The sequence below is a fragment of the Trichoderma camerunense genome (genome assembly GCF_050948025.1).
Source record: "Trichoderma camerunense strain CBS 138272 chromosome Unknown V8C40scaffold_4, whole genome shotgun sequence".
Taxonomy (NCBI): domain Eukaryota; kingdom Fungi; phylum Ascomycota; class Sordariomycetes; order Hypocreales; family Hypocreaceae; genus Trichoderma; species Trichoderma camerunense.
In genome coordinates this window covers 328,615-344,833 of record NW_028145366.1, presented here as the reverse complement: position 1 = coordinate 344,833, position 16,219 = coordinate 328,615, and the positions used below count along the sequence as shown (strand labels likewise).

The window sequence follows — 16,219 nt, the reverse complement described above, 5'->3', positions numbered from 1 at the left end:
GAACAGACACCCAAATTGTGATAGCCTTAAATATTTATCATAGTATCTAAACAAAGAAAGCAAACTATTCTTAGGCATGCGGTGATTTACCTATGCGGTCGGCACCCGTAATGCACTCGCTTTCTTGCTTCCTATTCTAGGGCCTAAACTCTCCGGATCCATCTACAATTCCGTCGGAGCCACTGCGAGTTGTGGCCCCAGAGATGTGCTTTGATCACCAGTGTACTCATGGTCGACATACACACTACTGTTCTTCACGGAGGAATGGCCATTTAACCCTCAATTTCCACAGATTTCCTATTCGCGACACGAAACAGCTCACGCTGTCCTTTGCTGCCATTGGACGTGATCTTTCCATATATTTCGGTAAGCTGTTCATTGCCTATTGTAACGTGGATTTATGCATGCATAGATACCCTCATTGGTGGTCGCGTCGCTCATAGTCGCCGAGCCGACTTTGATGTATACACGCACGCGAGGGGTCCAAATAATGGATTAACCACTGCTCATACGTATATTGACAATCACTCAATGTTTAGTCTCTGCAATTCTGTTGCCCAGGTCTATGCATGTACTCTCAAGCGATTGGCGACAGTAATTTTTCTGCAGATAGTGTCTACTTATACAGTATATGCCTGCGAAAGTTGTGAAGGAGACTAGCGAGAAGACAACAAGCTCAAGACCTATTGGAGAAGTTGAGTCGCGTATATCCTCAGCTGAGATTCTGATTAGCTTTAAAACGCAGTTTATCCCCGCACCAATCATGATGAATGGGATAAACAAAGGGAAATCAACCAGTTAATTGATGGGCTCCAGTGGCATATGCTGCAGAGTATACTATCAATTTGGCTGAATAAAGGCACATTCGGACTATTGGTTCGATCGCTTCGATTTCAGGAACTTATCCATCAAATTTTAGACGAGTTTTGCAGTGAGAAACGAAGTACTTGTCATATCCGCCATGCGCGCTCGCACCTCATATAAAATTGAACCTAATCTTGTGGTCGCATCTTACAAAAGCTACTTGAAAGACTCCCAAAGAGTAAACAATGACACTTTGAGAACTAATTACTTTCGTATTATTCATAATGAAATTTATATGGTTACAATATACAGAAGAAGAAGAATGTAGTTGAGTTTTGCGAAAAAAAAATTACACGTAAACGTTCAACATGAAGTCTCATATCGGGAATCTTGCTTTCACGCTCTTAGACAGACAAAGATTCTACGGTGACATGATTGAAAACATATATAATAGCCAGCTACGTTTAATATCAGTGAATTAATCTCATATCAAGCTGAAAGATAGGACACGATATCATTTGTTGATCATGCTTCTGGTGCTCGCAACCATAATTATCTCTTACCCTACACGTTATGATCTATTCTTTAGAATTGCATCACCCTAGCTTAAAATACCCTGGCTGCAGCTTTTGCCACACCTGCTGAGGGTCATATTTAGCACTTATTGATTTCAGCTTTGCGAGATTGTCTGCGCCGTAGCTAGCAAAGACATCCTGCTGGTATGAAGCGTAATTTTGGTAAAGATATGGGTGATCAAGGCCCTGAGCGCGGGCGGCCGCGATAGAGCGGTTAACCATATTCTGCGCCGCGGTCAGAACGCGCTCATCATCAGAGGCATTGGACCATGAAATATCGATATTTATCACTGTATGCATGGTTAGCGGGCACGAGTCTTTGTGGGAAACAAGGGTGCGTACAGTTCAGGGGACCCTGGCCAGCAAGTCCGAGTGGGTTTCCTCCATTCCTGGAGAAGTGTTTAGTCATGTCAGTTGTAATGAGCTGGAAGACGGCGGAGGGAACAATCCCCGCAACATCTTTGATAGCTGTGACCTCTTCCTGGTAGATTGCGACCATGTCAGCCATCAGCGAAGCGCTGTTTTGGACCGTAAAGGTCCAGTATGTTTGCCTGTCGTATTCACGTCAGTCTTAACCATTTGAGGGCATTGAAAATTGACGGAACAAACCGAAAGCCACCCGGGTTGGTATTGTTAAACTCAACCGTGAGATTTGCGAGATCAACAACGCGAAGTGTACTGGCAATTGAACCAGGTATCGAAGTAAAGTTTTGCAAGATGGGAGGATTCGCTATCGGCTTCGCATACTGCAGATCAGACGCAATGACAAACAGATCTTGTGCTTGGGCATAGGCGTATGCGATTATGACTTGGGCGTATGGATCCGAAGGAGCGTTGACGCCGAGATAATAGAAGGCGTTGTTAATGGCGGCCGCGGTCTCATTCGTGTACAAGAAAGTGTCCGAGCCAGCCCAGAGGTCGCCTTGGGGATATGCGGCTAGATCGAATCTTGTTACAATACCAAAGTTGTTTCCTCCACCGCGGAGCGCCCAGTACAGGTCGGAGTATGCAGATGAGTAGCTGACTTGACGGATTGAGCCGTCTGCAAGCACAACCTATCCATGCAAGTGTCAGCCTCCCCCCAAGCTAGTCCTATGAAACCAGCAAATAATAGTAGTATAAATACCTCATAATTGTTAACATTGTCGCAGGCCCATCCGTGTTGACTAGAGAAGAACGACATGCCTCCTCCCAGGGTCAAGCCTCCCACGCCAATGGCAGACACTCTTCCACCAATCACTGTGACGTTCTTGGGCTGGAGATAGGTGTAGACATCATACCAGATATTTCCAGCGCCAATTGACGCCTGAGTCTTGTCAGCTGAAAGAGACAGCTGGTTAAGATGAATCAAGTCGATTGTCACGCCGCTGTCAATGTTTGAGGCCCCAGCGAAAGCAGCATGGCCGCCACTCTTGACGGCAAACTTGCATTGAGTGACACGAAACGTCAATACAGCTAGAGATACATCTTCTGCTGACGTAGGAGAGAAACGACAGGAAGGTCGTGTAAGTTCCTGCTGTTGCGACCAGTATCGCGACTCCTCGAACTCATAGATTACGCTCTGAGGATATGACACATGCTGGGGCAAGGCAAAGTCGAGGAAACCGCACTAGATCACGGGTCAACAGAGATATATAATACGGAGATTTTCCTCCATAAGATGGATGGAAAGGCTTACTGCAAGCTGGCAGCCGGATGCAGGAGCAGATCGTGTGGTGTGGGTGCCATTCTGATCTTGATAAGACGAGATCTGGGCCTTGACCTCGCTCAAGGTGTACGTGGCATTGGCGATTCCTAGATGCAGGAACAGCGGCAGAGTAAGACTGAGGGGGCGCATTCTGATGGATTGGCCAGGTTGATTGAAAAGCGGGAGAATCGGGCACACAGCTCCAGCTCGGCGCGAGGGTCATGCAGCTTAGATATTGGGGTGCATGTGATACGCCCTTGTGGCATTCTATATTAAAAGGAACTCCGTGCCGTCTGGAATTCGGCTTGATTGTTCCCATATGTTCCACCGGATGCCTAGGTACAGCGATCATAGATTGCTGTTGGTTGCATCTGTATAACAACTGTTCCTTGTCACAAGCTAGCTACGTAGCATGTCCGCGGCCTGAAAACCGCCGAGACTACGGCTGGGACACTGCAATTTATCCATGCTGCATATCCTTGCCGCTTGTACGGCTGCGTGCCGCAAGCTGAATCGGGGAAACACGACCGTCTAGAGGACGCCGTCGCATCCTTCGCGTCAGATATGCAGAAAGACCTTGACAAGCTTGCACCGAAGAGGAATCCCCATGGAACTCTTGAAAAGCTAGTACTCGTATGCCTCCGTTTTTGCCGGCGGTCCAAATGATTCAATAACTCATCAAGGAGCGCAACTAGTTAAGCCGCGACACAGTTAGCCCGCTGTCCCAAGGGACGGGACGTCTTTGGAAGGGAGGGAGAAAAAAAAATTATATACCTGGCATCTGTCTGATGCATCGTACCGTTATTATGGGAGTCTTCCGCTGCGGCATTGACACGTCTTCATCTTCATAGAGTCCGGCTGCGTGGGGCCGAGCCAATCATGGACAATGGGCTCTCAAGATGTCTCTCGAAGCGCGGACACGGTAATTAGACTCTCCACAGTCGATCGGAATTGGCTCAATGGGCCGACAAGCAGATGAATGCTAACAATTATTGACAGAAAAGTCTAATCACATGTTTCTGTGTCGCAGTTGTCTTTGTCGCTATGCGCACCGGGGCGCGTTGGTTCAAGCTGCGTAGGATGCCCTTGCAGATGGAAGACATCCTCATCTACGGCGCCCTGGTGTCTTTTGCAATTACGACAGCGTTGTATCTCGCGACCGTTCCGACCTTTTTCAACGTTGAGGCTATCGAACAGGGCCGTATGGAACCATATGCCGGCCTTCAAGATGACCTCGTCCTGATGCTGCATGAGTTTTTTGTCGTCCAGTTCTTCTTCTGGCTGACGTTGTGGATGGTCAAGTGGAGTCTAATGTGCATGTTCAAGAAACTCACAGACGGGCTGCCTCTCTACAACAGAATCTGGTGGGGAGTCCTCGTGTTTTCGATTCTTACATTCATTGGATGCTGTATCAGTAATTTTACCAGCTGCTCTTCTATGCATGCCTGGTTTACGGCGGGAGAGTGTTCAACGCCTCGAGATGCGCGAGCTAAAGAGATTAGTTTGTGGTTTAGTCTTGCTGTAGACTTGGCCACTGATCTTCTAAGTAGCCCTACCATTCCATTGCTTTATTCAATTGGTCATAGCTAACTTTAGGATATAGTTATGGCGGTTCCCATGCGCGTCCTTTGGGGTTTGCGAATGTCGCTGGTGGAAAAGCTGAGCGTCGGCGTTGTCTTTGCCGTTGGGCTGATAACCATGGTTACGGCTATCATACGTAGCGTCACTTTGGAGTCAAGCTCAACTTCTGGTCAAGTCAGTACGACGTGGCTCATCATGGTAAGTGCCGCTGTGCCTTCTTTTGCTCAATTTCCGCATGTTCCGGTTTCCAACTGTCTTTTCTTCCCTTTTCTTCCCTTTCTTGGGCGACACATACTCAGACTGAGCTAACTTCAATAATGTAGTGGGCTGCCATAGAGGGAGCTATTGGTACGTATACACTCCATGCAACTCAGTGGGAAGTGGAAATTTGTATACTGACGTTGAATCCATATAAAGCAATGATTGTGGGATGTCTCCCATCTTTTGCAGTCTTCATTCATGGTCGCGTGGCAGCGTCCCGGGCCCAATACCCAAGTGGCTCTAATAAAAACCCCGCTGGCCCAAGGACGAAATCCCGCGGAACTACAGGTAGCAATCGCTTGTGGCAATATCACGACGCACCAAGCGATAAAAGTCTGGTGGGAGGCGGCATCGTCGTTACGCAGTCATGGCGGCAGAGCTGGCAGAACACAACGGGACCGAAAACCAATAGGGTAGAAGGATTAGAAACGGATCACGAGTTAGAAATAGTCGGCGGAAATAAGGAAATTGGGAAATAAAGGGCAACGCATCTAGGTTATCATACTGGCAGTCAGATTCAGTCATTTTGCAGCGGTTACCCATCACTACTCTACTAATGCCGTAGAACATAAGGTACTCGTAGACATTCGGACCATTGTTGCTATTTATACAGAAATTACACAAAGGCTGCCTGGATGTAGATATAACAAAACAAACATTTGGCAATCTATTTGACAGGAGTTTTGACGCGTAAATGTACGTATATAGACACAATCAGCGACGTGTTTTCCCATTCTGTGCTGTTTGTTACCCCCCAGGTAGTAAGTTGTTCTAGACCTGAACAGGATCAAGATAAGCCTTCGTTGAAGGGCCGACCCAATCGGGATCCGAAAAAGCGAAAGCTTCCACCGGACCGGTCGGGGGATAAATCAGGATGCGATTGACAAATTCCTTGGCCTCTTTCATCGTTGCCCCGGCTTTCACAACTTGACGTTCCCAACCCGAAGTTATCACGGAGCCCCACGCCCCAAGATCAAGGCAAGTCTCGTAATTAGGCTGCTCATAAGGACGCAAGTCTATGTTCAAGAGATCTGCTGCCACGTTGTAACCAGATACGCGACCCATCGGAATAGCGTGTTGACACGACATGAGGGTGTAGTTGCCCACATCGTCAGTCCTAGCAGATGCCGCATCGCCCGTGGCGAAAATGTCGGTACACGATGGAACTCGCAGATTACGATCCACAATCAATCGTCCCATGCTATCCTTTTCACTAGGTATCTGCTGTGTGAGAGGACTTGCTTCCATTCCCACAGTCCAAACAACACTGAGAGCCTCGATGCGCTCCCCCGCTGTGGTCACAATGCCTCCGGCGTCTACTGACTTGACTGTTACCCCAAGCTTGACTTCCGCCCCGACATCTTCAAGCGCTTTAGTAATAATCGGCCGAACATTGTCTCCCAATGAGGGGCCAACAACATCTGCTCGCTCAACAATAATGACACGGACTTTGGTATCAAGGCCGAGAATAGCGCGCAGCCGACGAGGCAACTCGGTGGCCAACTCGATGCCCGTAAAGCCGCCCCCGCATATCACCACAGTATTTCGGGCTTGCGTGGATGGCAAAGCAGCAAGATGGCGCAAGTGAGCCTCAAGATTTGCCGCTTCCCGGATAGTATCAATGCTAAATGCGTGGTCTTTGAGTCCAGGGATCTCGGGGCGGACCAAACGACTTCCAGCAGCTAAAACGAGTTTGTCGTAGGATAATGTTGATGATACTCCAGCCATGTCGACCATTTCAATCTCCTTTTCTTTTGGTCGGATGGTATGAACAACTCCTTGAATGAAACGGACGCCGGTTGCTGCAAATAAGTCCTCAAGCGGAGCACTCATGTTTGCTACATTCGGCTCATAAAGACGAGGACGAATCACAAGTTTAGGCTCTGGTGCAACAACCAATACTTCAACATCTTGGTCACCTAGTAAGCCCTTATTTAGGTCGATAACCCTCTTAGCACCAATGGCTGTCCATAAACCAGCGAAGCCGCTCCCAATGACGACGATTTTCTTGGTCATGGTGACGAATTCAAGATGGGGATATTTGCGTGAGGAGTTTGTTCAAATTGTTTCTGGATGCTTTTTTTGTAAAACCATGGCGAATCATTGTTCATTTATACATACATATATAGTCTATTTTGTAACAATTCCACATCCTATATAGAATACGAGAATGTTGGACCTACAATTTGGCCAATCAGATTATTTCCCTGGGCGACAAACTCGGCTCTAGCTACGATTCCATCTGTGGACGAATAGTAGTAAAGCCGGCTATAGCTGTGGCGCCCAGTTTCGGTGACTCGGTGACTCGGGAACTCAATACCCGGATTCACACTTCTGGCAGAATGATACAGACTCACGGTATGCATCTCCCTTTTAAATTTCACTGCAAGCTTGTATCCGTCTATTGATCCCGAGTCCATCAATTCCATGGATCCTCCGGCACATCGGAAGAATATTGTCACACGCTCATCGCTGGCATGCCTCGCATGTCGTTCCCGGCACGTCAAATGCGACGGCAAGAAGCCTAGCTGCAGCCGGTGCGATGAGTCTGGAAGGATGTGTAACTATGCAAAGTCGCGCCGAGGTGGTCTTGGCCGTGCAGCACTTACACGGCTCAGACAACTTGCTGCAGCGGAGAATCGGTTAGTTGGCAACTTGATGCGGGCTACAGGCCCGCCAGCTATACCCGATGCCCGGCCGGAGTCTGAAGTTGACGCCTGTCTTGATGCTATCGTCGCCGGTACTACTCAAGACTCAATGCCGGGAAGCCATGACCCGATACTGCTTGTACCGCCTACAGGCCAAGTCCGCAACCTCAGAGATGATGCCCTAGTGGATTTGTATTACAAGAACTTTCACAAATTGCACCCATTGGTTCTGCCCCGGAGACATATGAATAGGCTCTATCAAGATCTAGACAGCCAGCCAAGACTAGAGCCCCTCATGGCTGTCATGCGCCTCATCGGGCACCTCTACGGGTTCCGGGAATGGTCGTGTCTATTGCAGGACGCGGTGAAGGTCTGTTTCTCACAGGCATCGCAAACCGACCCCTTTATGGTGCAATGCCGCGTGTTATACTCCATCGCTTTGTTCTGGTATGGGCACAAGAACAAGGCAAAAGATGAAATGGAGATCGCCGCCCGACTCGCAATCGGGCTTGAAATGTTCCGGCGTCAATTCGCGACGGAACAGGGAGGCGAGGACCTTGTACTGAGAGAATGCTGGAGGCGGACTTGGTGGATGCTGTACATTGTGAATGGCTACTATGCCGGCACTGTCGGCACACTGGAATTCGCAGTAATAGATGTTGAGACTACTGTGGAACTGCCCTGTGAAGATTTCGAGTATGAATCAGGTGTGAGTACTAATCCTCATTTGAGCATATCCCAACTATTGCCACGTCCAAATGGGTCACGTATAGGGGCTTGCATAATAAATTGTCTGTAGGAAATCCCCGAACCGAAAACGCTAGAAGAATTCGACTGTCGTGAGTTTTCTCTGAGCAATACATCATTCTCATCCTTTGCATATCTTATTGGTGCTGCAAGATGTGTAGCGTCTGCAGCACCAATGGCTATGGGAATCACACCTGAGGACGCTTCTTTGCATGTAATTCATACTGCCGATTCGATTCTCGATGGATGGTCGCTCTTATTGCCAAGTGGTCGCAAACAAATCATGGATAAATCCGGCGAAATCGATGAACTCATGTTCCAAGCCAACCTTCTTATCCACGTGTAAGTTCATCAGACCTTGCACCAGTTTTTAAAAACGGAAAGATAAGCTGGTCATATGCTAAATCCTCCACAGAGCAACCATCAGTTTACATAGGCCGTTGTCAGATCTGAGGTTTAATACCGTAGAGGCTATTTCGAGTTGTGCTAGACAGCCTCCGCCGGAGCTCCCAATACCAGAAATGGTAAACGTGCATACCGTACGAGTGTTACGATCGATAGAGGCACAGATATGCCTGCTAGCATTACCAGCGCGTCCTTTTCATCATACACCGTTTGCGACTTGCATGATCAGCGAAGGAACTCTTGCACTCCTCTCAGCTTGCAAGTTCCTATTGAAGGGAGGTGAGCTATCAAGGGCCAGAGATCAGGTTCGCATGACAATTGGGTGCCTCAAGGCGCTGGGCGGTATATGGCCTAGGACGGCAAGAAATCTACAAGAGATACAAAGAATTGCTCAGTGTGCACTGGGACTGAAAGAGGACACGCCCATTCCCGCCATCAGCGACCCACCAAGCCTGTCAGACCCGTCAAGCAGTGAGAGACAGACGACTCAAGAGTCTGATATTTCCTCATCAATTGGCGATGTCACTGACATGATTAACTCATTAGACGGTCCTTGCTCATGGTATTCGCTTGGCGACATAGATCCAGAGATGCCATGGTGGATAGATCAGTGAGGGATTGACGGGCTATGCCCGCTAGAACCTTATTTCTGGGGGAGAACACCACCGGGCAATTTACTCGATACAAACTCTTATTATTGCAGCAATCCCACCGTCCAAATTATCTCTAGATAAGTCTCTATATATGCATTCGCCACTCGCAAATCTCTCATTCTGAGCCCTTGGATGTATGCCTGATTATCGAGCGTGAGAAGTCGATGAGATTTAATACTCGTCCACTGCAACTTAAAGAATACACACGCATAATTGGCGTGAAATCACGCCATAGAAATTTACCTGCGACTAATACAGCAGCACCAAAGTTCCACTTAACTCTGACCAGGACAGTCATCTTCCTCACCTCTACACACTCATCCGCTGAAACCAAGCAAATTTCACAATGTCAAAACATATTCCTCCACCTGGCGCCAGAAGCATCAACGAGATCCTTGCCGAGGCACGCACTCACCTCACCCGCATTACTCCGGCCCAACTTCTTACGGAGCTGCAATCCTCCTCATCCCAGGGTCCAACCCACATTGTGGACATCCGACCAGCCGCCCAGCGTGAGCGAGAAGGCGCCTTGATCTTCCCTGATGCACCGCTATTCGACGCATCTACCACTAAGCATACCATTAACATCCTTGAGCGCAACGTGCTGGAGTGGCGCCTAGATCCGCAAAACGAGGCCCGGATCAAGGAGATTGTGGACGAGTTTGGATACGACACGCGGGTTGTTGTGTCGTGCTCAGAGGGCTACACAAGTTCGCTGGCGGCGAGGGAACTGCAAAAGCTGGGATTGTCGCGAGCAACGGATTTGGAAGGTGGGTATTGGGCTTGGAAGCGGTATTTAGATGACAGACAAGCACCTTAGCTCAGCAGCTGAGCCATTGAACTAGCATTACTTGGTTGTTGGATCCAAGATCAGTCAAGATATCTGCATTAGGGCGTAACGTATCAAATATCACAATGAAGCTCAAAGATAGCCAGAAGGAGCTGATTGAGACTATAATGAAAATATGCCTATGACACATGCTCAGTTGCCATTGAGCAAAACCTGTTGAGAATGGAAAATAAAGATGAGAAAATGCTGTATCAATATGTCTATACCAACTATTAGAAATACGCCTAGATGTTCTTAACTAGCTGAGATATGCTGAAAATTGTGATGCCTTGCTGCGAAAGCCAATATCCAAACGCTACACCAACAATTGGCAGTAAAGATTTGAGTATGATCCATAAAGACTTCATGGTGAGTAGGAAACAGAGCATATTGACCATGGTAAGCATATTCTTTCGGTCGTTGACATGTGGGAACGGCGTGTCCGGAATCTCTTTCCCAAGAAAATCACACAATGGAGCCCATCCATCCTCAAGGTTCAGCTCCAGCAAAGTTTCTGGTGGAACAATTTTTCTCACTGCTGCATAGTGCTCGTCGTACACTGCTCGAGCATTGCGCCTTGTTTCATCCACATTGTGTGCTTTGAAGCTTCCAAACACAATGTACGGATGAGCAGTGAATGCAGTGATTCCCGTCACCGGTGCTATGAGCCGCTGGAAAAGAAATGCACGGACTGGTTGGAAGAGTGCCTGTAGTATTGCTGCATCGAAGGACGCATACCATGACTCGAATGGGCGTTGAACTAGGATAACCTTGGCTGTCGGATATATCTTCGCTATATGTGGTCCGTAGAAACCGGCAAAATCACTGACGACTTGATAATGTCCTAAGAATGCGTCCCAATCTGCCTTTGTAAAAGACGAGGATTCTTGTTTGTTACCTGTCTTCCACACGGGAAAGCAGGCACGCGAAGCACGTATGGAAGCTTCCCAGTTTGTTGAATTGAAGACTTGTTCAGCTCCGTGGTGAACATGTGAGTAGCCCAACTGACGAAGTGCTGTGACAATAGACAGGGTGCCACTCCGAGGAAGACCAAGGCAGAGGATGCCTTCGCCTGAGGCAAGACTACCCTTGATGAGCTCGGGAGGAGGTGGTGTCGGTTGAACTGGGTTCATGCTGTGTATCACTTCTGAAAACACTCTAAGAGACATTCATTCAAGGGATGATATTGATTCATGATGCATGAGGATTTGCGAGTATTTTATTACTGTCTTGGGAAGTTTAAGTTGTGGAGAATGATCACTTACAATAGGGCTCATGTATATATCGTCTTTCCGTACTCCGTAGGCTTGTCCTAAATAGTTAAATAACATGGCTATCATAGACAAAGTTTGACCAAGGAAACTAGGCCGATGAACATGAAATACGGTATACTATTACCTACGTCAGGAATAGCGGCATCTAGATCTTACTTTTGTTTGTAATGTACATCGGAGTCTGGTACAAGGCCGTAAGCTGACGGCAACACATTTAACGATCAGGTACAGGACATCCCCCCAGCTTTTACTGATGCATGTATTGCATCCGTCCCCATGGCTACTTCATTATTCATAACCTATATAAGTACAATAGCATGGGGTTCATGAAGCGATCTAATTTAAATATTTAAAGTGCTGGATGTGCACCAATCTTGTAGGGTAGAGTGTTTTGAATCAGTCCGCAACTGAATAGGTACAAGCAACTGAACAATAGTACTGTAGCTCTAATTGGCAATGCAGATTTCGACTTTTCATTTGACATAGAGTGTTAAAATGCCCTGATTCGTCCAAGAAATTACTTTAATAGCTAGTGTAATTGACCTTAAGTAATGCTCCAAGTTTCCATATCATGAAACACTGCGCACTTGCGCGCTTAGCATCGCTGGATACCGCATGAATCTGAGCCACAGTACCTTGTTTGCTACAACCTCGGCCGAAAAGCACACGTGTTTGCCCACCTGCAAGCCCCGTAGGTGAATCTATCTAATGAGTCCTAGTTCTCCTAGTTTAGTCGTAAACTAGTGCCCCTAAGATCAAGATCAGGGCGCTCAACCCTCGTGCCGGGCATTTCGGCGGTATGATGAACCGTAAGATTTCGCGGGGTGCATGCACTATGCAGCACCGGGCTAAAAATTCCCCAGATTTCGAATAATCCGGAGAACTTGGGGATGCATATGCACCACTTGACCAATCATTCTAGATGGAGTTGTGTACATTATTATGCATTAAGGCCCCTTGGATTGTTGGAGATCTTTTGGTTCTCTTGAACCTTACTGATTGACTGCTGCATTGCTCTCCCCTTCTGCCACTTTGTATCAGATCAGATCACCCCGTTAACGACAATAGTGTTCCTCGCAATGCCGTCGACCGGCTGGTACACCATCGGCATCGCGTCGTTTGCATCTATTGGCACGTTCTTATACGTATGTGAACCTTTAGATGTGAAGATTCGGAAATCAGTTTCTAATGATAGTGGACAATAGGGCTATGATACGGGTATCGTAACTACGAGTTCGTCTACTCCATTCTTCCCTGATATCCCTTTGTGAAACTGCGGCCAACGACATAAACAGCAATTGCCCATGCCAGTTGGGCGGCTTACATGGGCAACCCATCTTCTGCTCTCACGGGCGCTGTATGTATCTCCCTTAACACCCCAGCACTTCATATTCTACTTGGACTGACAGTGACAAGGTTGGTGCCATCTACATAGCCGGCGAAGCAGTCGGTGCCATTTCGCAAATCCTAGTTGCTGATAAGCTTGGACGACTTCGCTTTATGCAACTTGCAGCTGTTATTGTAACTATTGGGGCTATCTTGCAGACAGCATCGGTCAACATTGGCATGTTTCTTGCGGGTCGAATTATCTCGGGAGTCGCCGTTGGGTATGCATGAAAACTCTCTTCTTTCTTACGGGATAACAGAAGGCTAATTCTTACTGTACGCCTTTCAGAGCATTGAGTGGTACTGTGCCTGTCTACCTCTCAGAGATCGCACCCCCTAAGAATCGAGGACTTATCGGCGGTCTCTCTGGCGTCGGTCTTTCATCCGGCATAATGCTTGCGAACTGGGTTGGCTTTGCCTGTGGTTATGCTCCGTATGGCGCGGTCCAGTGGCGTCTTCCATTAGGCCTCCAGCTGCCCTGGGGCATCATCTTGTTCATAGGCTTGGCTACCTTCATGCCAAACTCCCCGCGCGAAATGATTCACAAGGGCAAGATCGAAGAAGCACGACAAGAGTTTGCGAGAATTCGAAGCGATCTGCACTCCCAGGAGCTACACGAAGAATTTGGACTTATGCGAAGACAAATCGAGTATGAGCGGTCGCGTGAACTCACCTCGTTTCGTGAGATCTTCAAGCTATACCGACATCGTGTTTTAGTGTATGTTCGAGAACCTGCGGGGAGCGCCTTTGAGTCAAACCATTAAATCTTCTTTTAGGTCTATAAGTGTGCAAGTTTTAACGACTGTGACAGGCGTCAATGTTATTCAGGTTAGTATTTGTTTGCCTTTTGACAAGATTGGATGATTCTGGGATAAATTCTAACTAGCCTTCAGTACTACCAAAGTGAGCATATTAGTAACTTGATAATTCTTTGACGTTCTAACAACGAATAGCAATCCTCTATAAGTCTTTGGGCATTAATTCCCAGACTATTCTCGCGCTTACTGCGGCGTGGGGAACGTGTGCCTTCATCTCTAACGCCATCGCTGTCAACTTTCTTCCCGATAAACTAGGCCGTCGCAAGTAAGACTCTCGCGCCAATACCCAAGGATACAACTTCAACTAACATGCATCCAGAATGCTTCTCTTCGGGCTGGCTTGTGTCATTGTCACCGAGATCTATGCCGCTATTATGCAACTCAAATTCCAGAACACGGATAACCGCGTCGGCAAGGGATTTGCCATTCTAGGAATCTTTCTATTTGTTGTGTGCTACTGTGAGCACCATCTTAACATTTCTTTTGTATTCTGTCCGCGTGTGGGGAGTTGCTAACATTCTTCATATAGACAGCCTGATTAATAGCACTACTTGGTTGTACGGGTCAGAGGTCCTTCCCATGACTATTCGAAGCCGAGTCATGGGCGTCGCTGCTACGGCTCATTATGTAGTCAATGTTGGCAGTAAGTCCAGTCCTCATGTTTGCTTTCACGTTTGCTCTCCTCGTTCAACCCTTCCATCGTTGCGCACTAACGCTGGCTTTTCTTAGTCACCGAGGCTGGCCCCAGTGCCTTTGCCACGATTCATCAGAACTATTACTACGTCTTTGTCGGGTGTTGCACTGTTTACTGGTTCATCATATATTTTTACTACCCGTGAGATTCTTTCCCTCATGAGAATGGTTATGAGAATGATGCTGATTATCGCACAGGGAGACGAACCAGAAGACTCTCGAGGAAATTGCCGCCGCATTCGGTGACCGTGTTGTGGAAGTCGATGAGCAGGAGGTGGTTGCTGAAGGAGTAGCATTCGAGGGCAAAGCCAGCGCAGGACACATCGAAGATCCGGTCGATGCCTAGCTCAGAAGGAACTTTAATGAGGGCATTGAATGCGGTTGCGATAGCAACACTGCCACCCGTTCAGACATGGATAAATAATGTCTTTATATGAATAACTCTAGTAAATATAAATTGTTGAGTAAAACCTTTGGTAATGCCATGAACTCGACTTCATCAGCTCTCGTAGTAAGCTGCTATCTTATTAATTCACTGCTTAATTTACCCGCGGTGCAGAAATAACATATACTTCAGTATTCAAAGATAATCAAAATACTCTTTGTTGCACGATCTGATCTACTCCGGTGCATAATGATGATACCCCGAACCGTGACGCAGGTTGGCTGATCAGGCATTCCCGCTTCCTCCGCACCGGCACTTCAATCCTCCGGATATCCCATTGGAGCTCTATTCTTGCCTACAACTTCGGAGATGCACTATGACATTGCTATAAGTGGGGAGCTACAGTCGGAGCAAATAACGGAGCTTCAAAGGCAGCCTCTAGCAACCGATATTGCTCCTCCAGTCGTCGGCTCTCTTCTTCCCTTTTCTCAACTTCTCACTTCTACCTGGAGTAACATTTTCTCTTATCAAAGAAATCATGACTGCGAGTTCAAAGAACGAGACAAATGGAGCCAATGGCAAGGCGATCAACTTGAAAATGAACCGTGCCAAGCTCATTGTGGATGCTGCGTTTGAGGGAGGATACGCAATCCCGGCCGTCTGTTGCTACAACCTCGAGGCTGTAGTTGCTACAGTTCGAGCAGCCGAAGCCAAGCGCTCGCCAGCACTCATACAGCTCTTTCCATGGTCAATTGAATACGCAGATGGGCTACTTTTGCACGCAGCGGCTGAGGCCGCGGATAAGGCGACTGTGCCAATCGGGGTGCACATGGACCACGCGCAAGACCCTGATATCATCCGGCGGGCGGCAGATCTGGGCGGATTTGACGGTATCATGGTAGACATGAGTCACTACGAGCGTGAGGAGAACATGCGCCTGAGCAAAGAGCTAGTTGAATACTGCAATGCTCGCGGTATCATTACCGAGTGTGAGCCGGGTCGCATCAACGGCACCGAAGATGGCATCCAGGACACAGAGGACTTGGAGGAGATTTTGACAACGCCAGAGCAAGCCGAAGAATTTGTCGCCCTGGGGATTGATTGGCTCGCCCCAGCTTTTGGTAACGTCCATGGCGCATATGGACCCAAAGGACCTCAACTCGACTTCCCACGATTGGAGCGCATTGCCGCTCGCGTAGGCTCACGGGTGCGGCTGGTTCTACACGGAGCACACGAGAAATACTTTCAGGCCGAACTTCTCGCCAAATGCATCTCATACGGCATGGCCAAAGTGAACATTAACGGACCAGTAGCTGCGGCTTACATGGAGGTCGGTGCTAGGTTGACAGGCAAGGAGGGGCTGACAACAGTCATGGAGGAGCAGACAAAAGCGATGCAACAGGTGATTGAAGACCATATGGACTGGCTCAAGTCAGCCGGTAAGGCGTGAATTATATCGCTGTATTTTACTAT

At 47.9% G+C, this 16,219-nt stretch overlaps 8 protein-coding genes across 8 annotated transcripts; 5 read left to right on the top strand and 3 right to left on the bottom strand.

Annotated features, from left to right (window-relative positions):
* Nucleotides 1-1,102: 1,102 nt before the first annotated feature.
* Nucleotides 1,103-3,466, bottom strand: V8C40DRAFT_236949 (FAD-binding oxidoreductase). The gene is made up of 5 exons (XM_083214152.1): nt 3,058-3,466; nt 2,506-2,988; nt 1,989-2,434; nt 1,722-1,930; nt 1,103-1,669 (listed from the first exon to the last, which is right to left on the bottom strand). Exons 1-5 carry the CDS (start codon nt 3,214-3,216, stop codon nt 1,401-1,403), a joined length of 1,566 nt encoding a protein of 521 aa, XP_083076033.1. The 5' UTR covers nt 3,217-3,466; the 3' UTR covers nt 1,103-1,400.
* Nucleotides 3,467-3,673: 207 nt separating this feature from the next.
* Nucleotides 3,674-5,662, top strand: V8C40DRAFT_236948 (uncharacterized protein). Its single transcript, XM_083214151.1, has 4 exons — nt 3,674-4,612; nt 4,670-4,845; nt 4,971-4,995; nt 5,065-5,662. The coding sequence occupies exons 1-4, from the start codon at nt 4,111-4,113 to the stop codon at nt 5,385-5,387; spliced, it is 1,026 nt and encodes a 341-aa protein (XP_083076032.1). The 5' UTR covers nt 3,674-4,110; the 3' UTR covers nt 5,388-5,662.
* Nucleotides 5,663-5,679: 17 nt separating this feature from the next.
* V8C40DRAFT_285162 (NAD(P)/FAD-dependent oxidoreductase) lies at nt 5,680-6,924 on the bottom strand (the record flags this gene model as incomplete). The annotated part of the gene is made up of 1 exon (XM_083222309.1): nt 5,680-6,924. One exon carries the CDS (start codon nt 6,922-6,924, stop codon nt 5,680-5,682), a length of 1,245 nt encoding a protein of 414 aa, XP_083076031.1.
* Nucleotides 6,925-7,335: 411 nt separating this feature from the next.
* On the top strand, nt 7,336-9,465 carry V8C40DRAFT_285160 (uncharacterized protein; the record flags this gene model as incomplete). Its single annotated transcript, XM_083222308.1, has 3 exons — nt 7,336-8,265; nt 8,356-8,645; nt 8,719-9,465. The coding sequence occupies 3 exons, from the start codon at nt 7,336-7,338 to the stop codon at nt 9,320-9,322; spliced, it is 1,824 nt and encodes a 607-aa protein (XP_083076030.1). The 3' UTR covers nt 9,323-9,465.
* A 115-nt stretch (nt 9,466-9,580) lies between these two features.
* On the top strand, nt 9,581-10,454 carry V8C40DRAFT_236943 (rhodanese-like domain-containing protein). Its single transcript, XM_083214150.1, has one exon. It carries the CDS (start codon nt 9,708-9,710, stop codon nt 10,179-10,181), a length of 474 nt encoding a protein of 157 aa, XP_083076029.1. The 5' UTR covers nt 9,581-9,707; the 3' UTR covers nt 10,182-10,454.
* On the bottom strand, nt 10,436-11,323 carry V8C40DRAFT_262979 (sulfotransferase family protein; the record flags this gene model as incomplete). The annotated part of the gene is made up of 1 exon (XM_083219412.1): nt 10,436-11,323. One exon carries the CDS (start codon nt 11,321-11,323, stop codon nt 10,436-10,438), a length of 888 nt encoding a protein of 295 aa, XP_083076028.1.
* A 1,191-nt stretch (nt 11,324-12,514) lies between these two features.
* On the top strand, nt 12,515-14,808 carry V8C40DRAFT_285158 (general substrate transporter). The gene is made up of 12 exons (XM_083222307.1): nt 12,515-12,609; nt 12,670-12,697; nt 12,760-12,821; nt 12,881-13,071; nt 13,140-13,568; nt 13,627-13,678; nt 13,744-13,753; nt 13,804-13,933; nt 13,988-14,127; nt 14,198-14,311; nt 14,398-14,503; nt 14,560-14,808. Exons 1-12 carry the CDS (start codon nt 12,544-12,546, stop codon nt 14,705-14,707), a joined length of 1,476 nt encoding a protein of 491 aa, XP_083076027.1. The 5' UTR covers nt 12,515-12,543; the 3' UTR covers nt 14,708-14,808.
* Nucleotides 14,809-15,254: 446 nt separating this feature from the next.
* On the top strand, nt 15,255-16,196 carry V8C40DRAFT_285154 (class II fructose-bisphosphate aldolase; the record flags this gene model as incomplete). Its single annotated transcript, XM_083222306.1, has 1 exon — nt 15,255-16,196. Exon 1 carries the CDS (start codon nt 15,285-15,287, stop codon nt 16,194-16,196), a length of 912 nt encoding a protein of 303 aa, XP_083076026.1. The 5' UTR covers nt 15,255-15,284.
* Between the last annotated feature and the right edge of the window lie 23 nt (nt 16,197-16,219).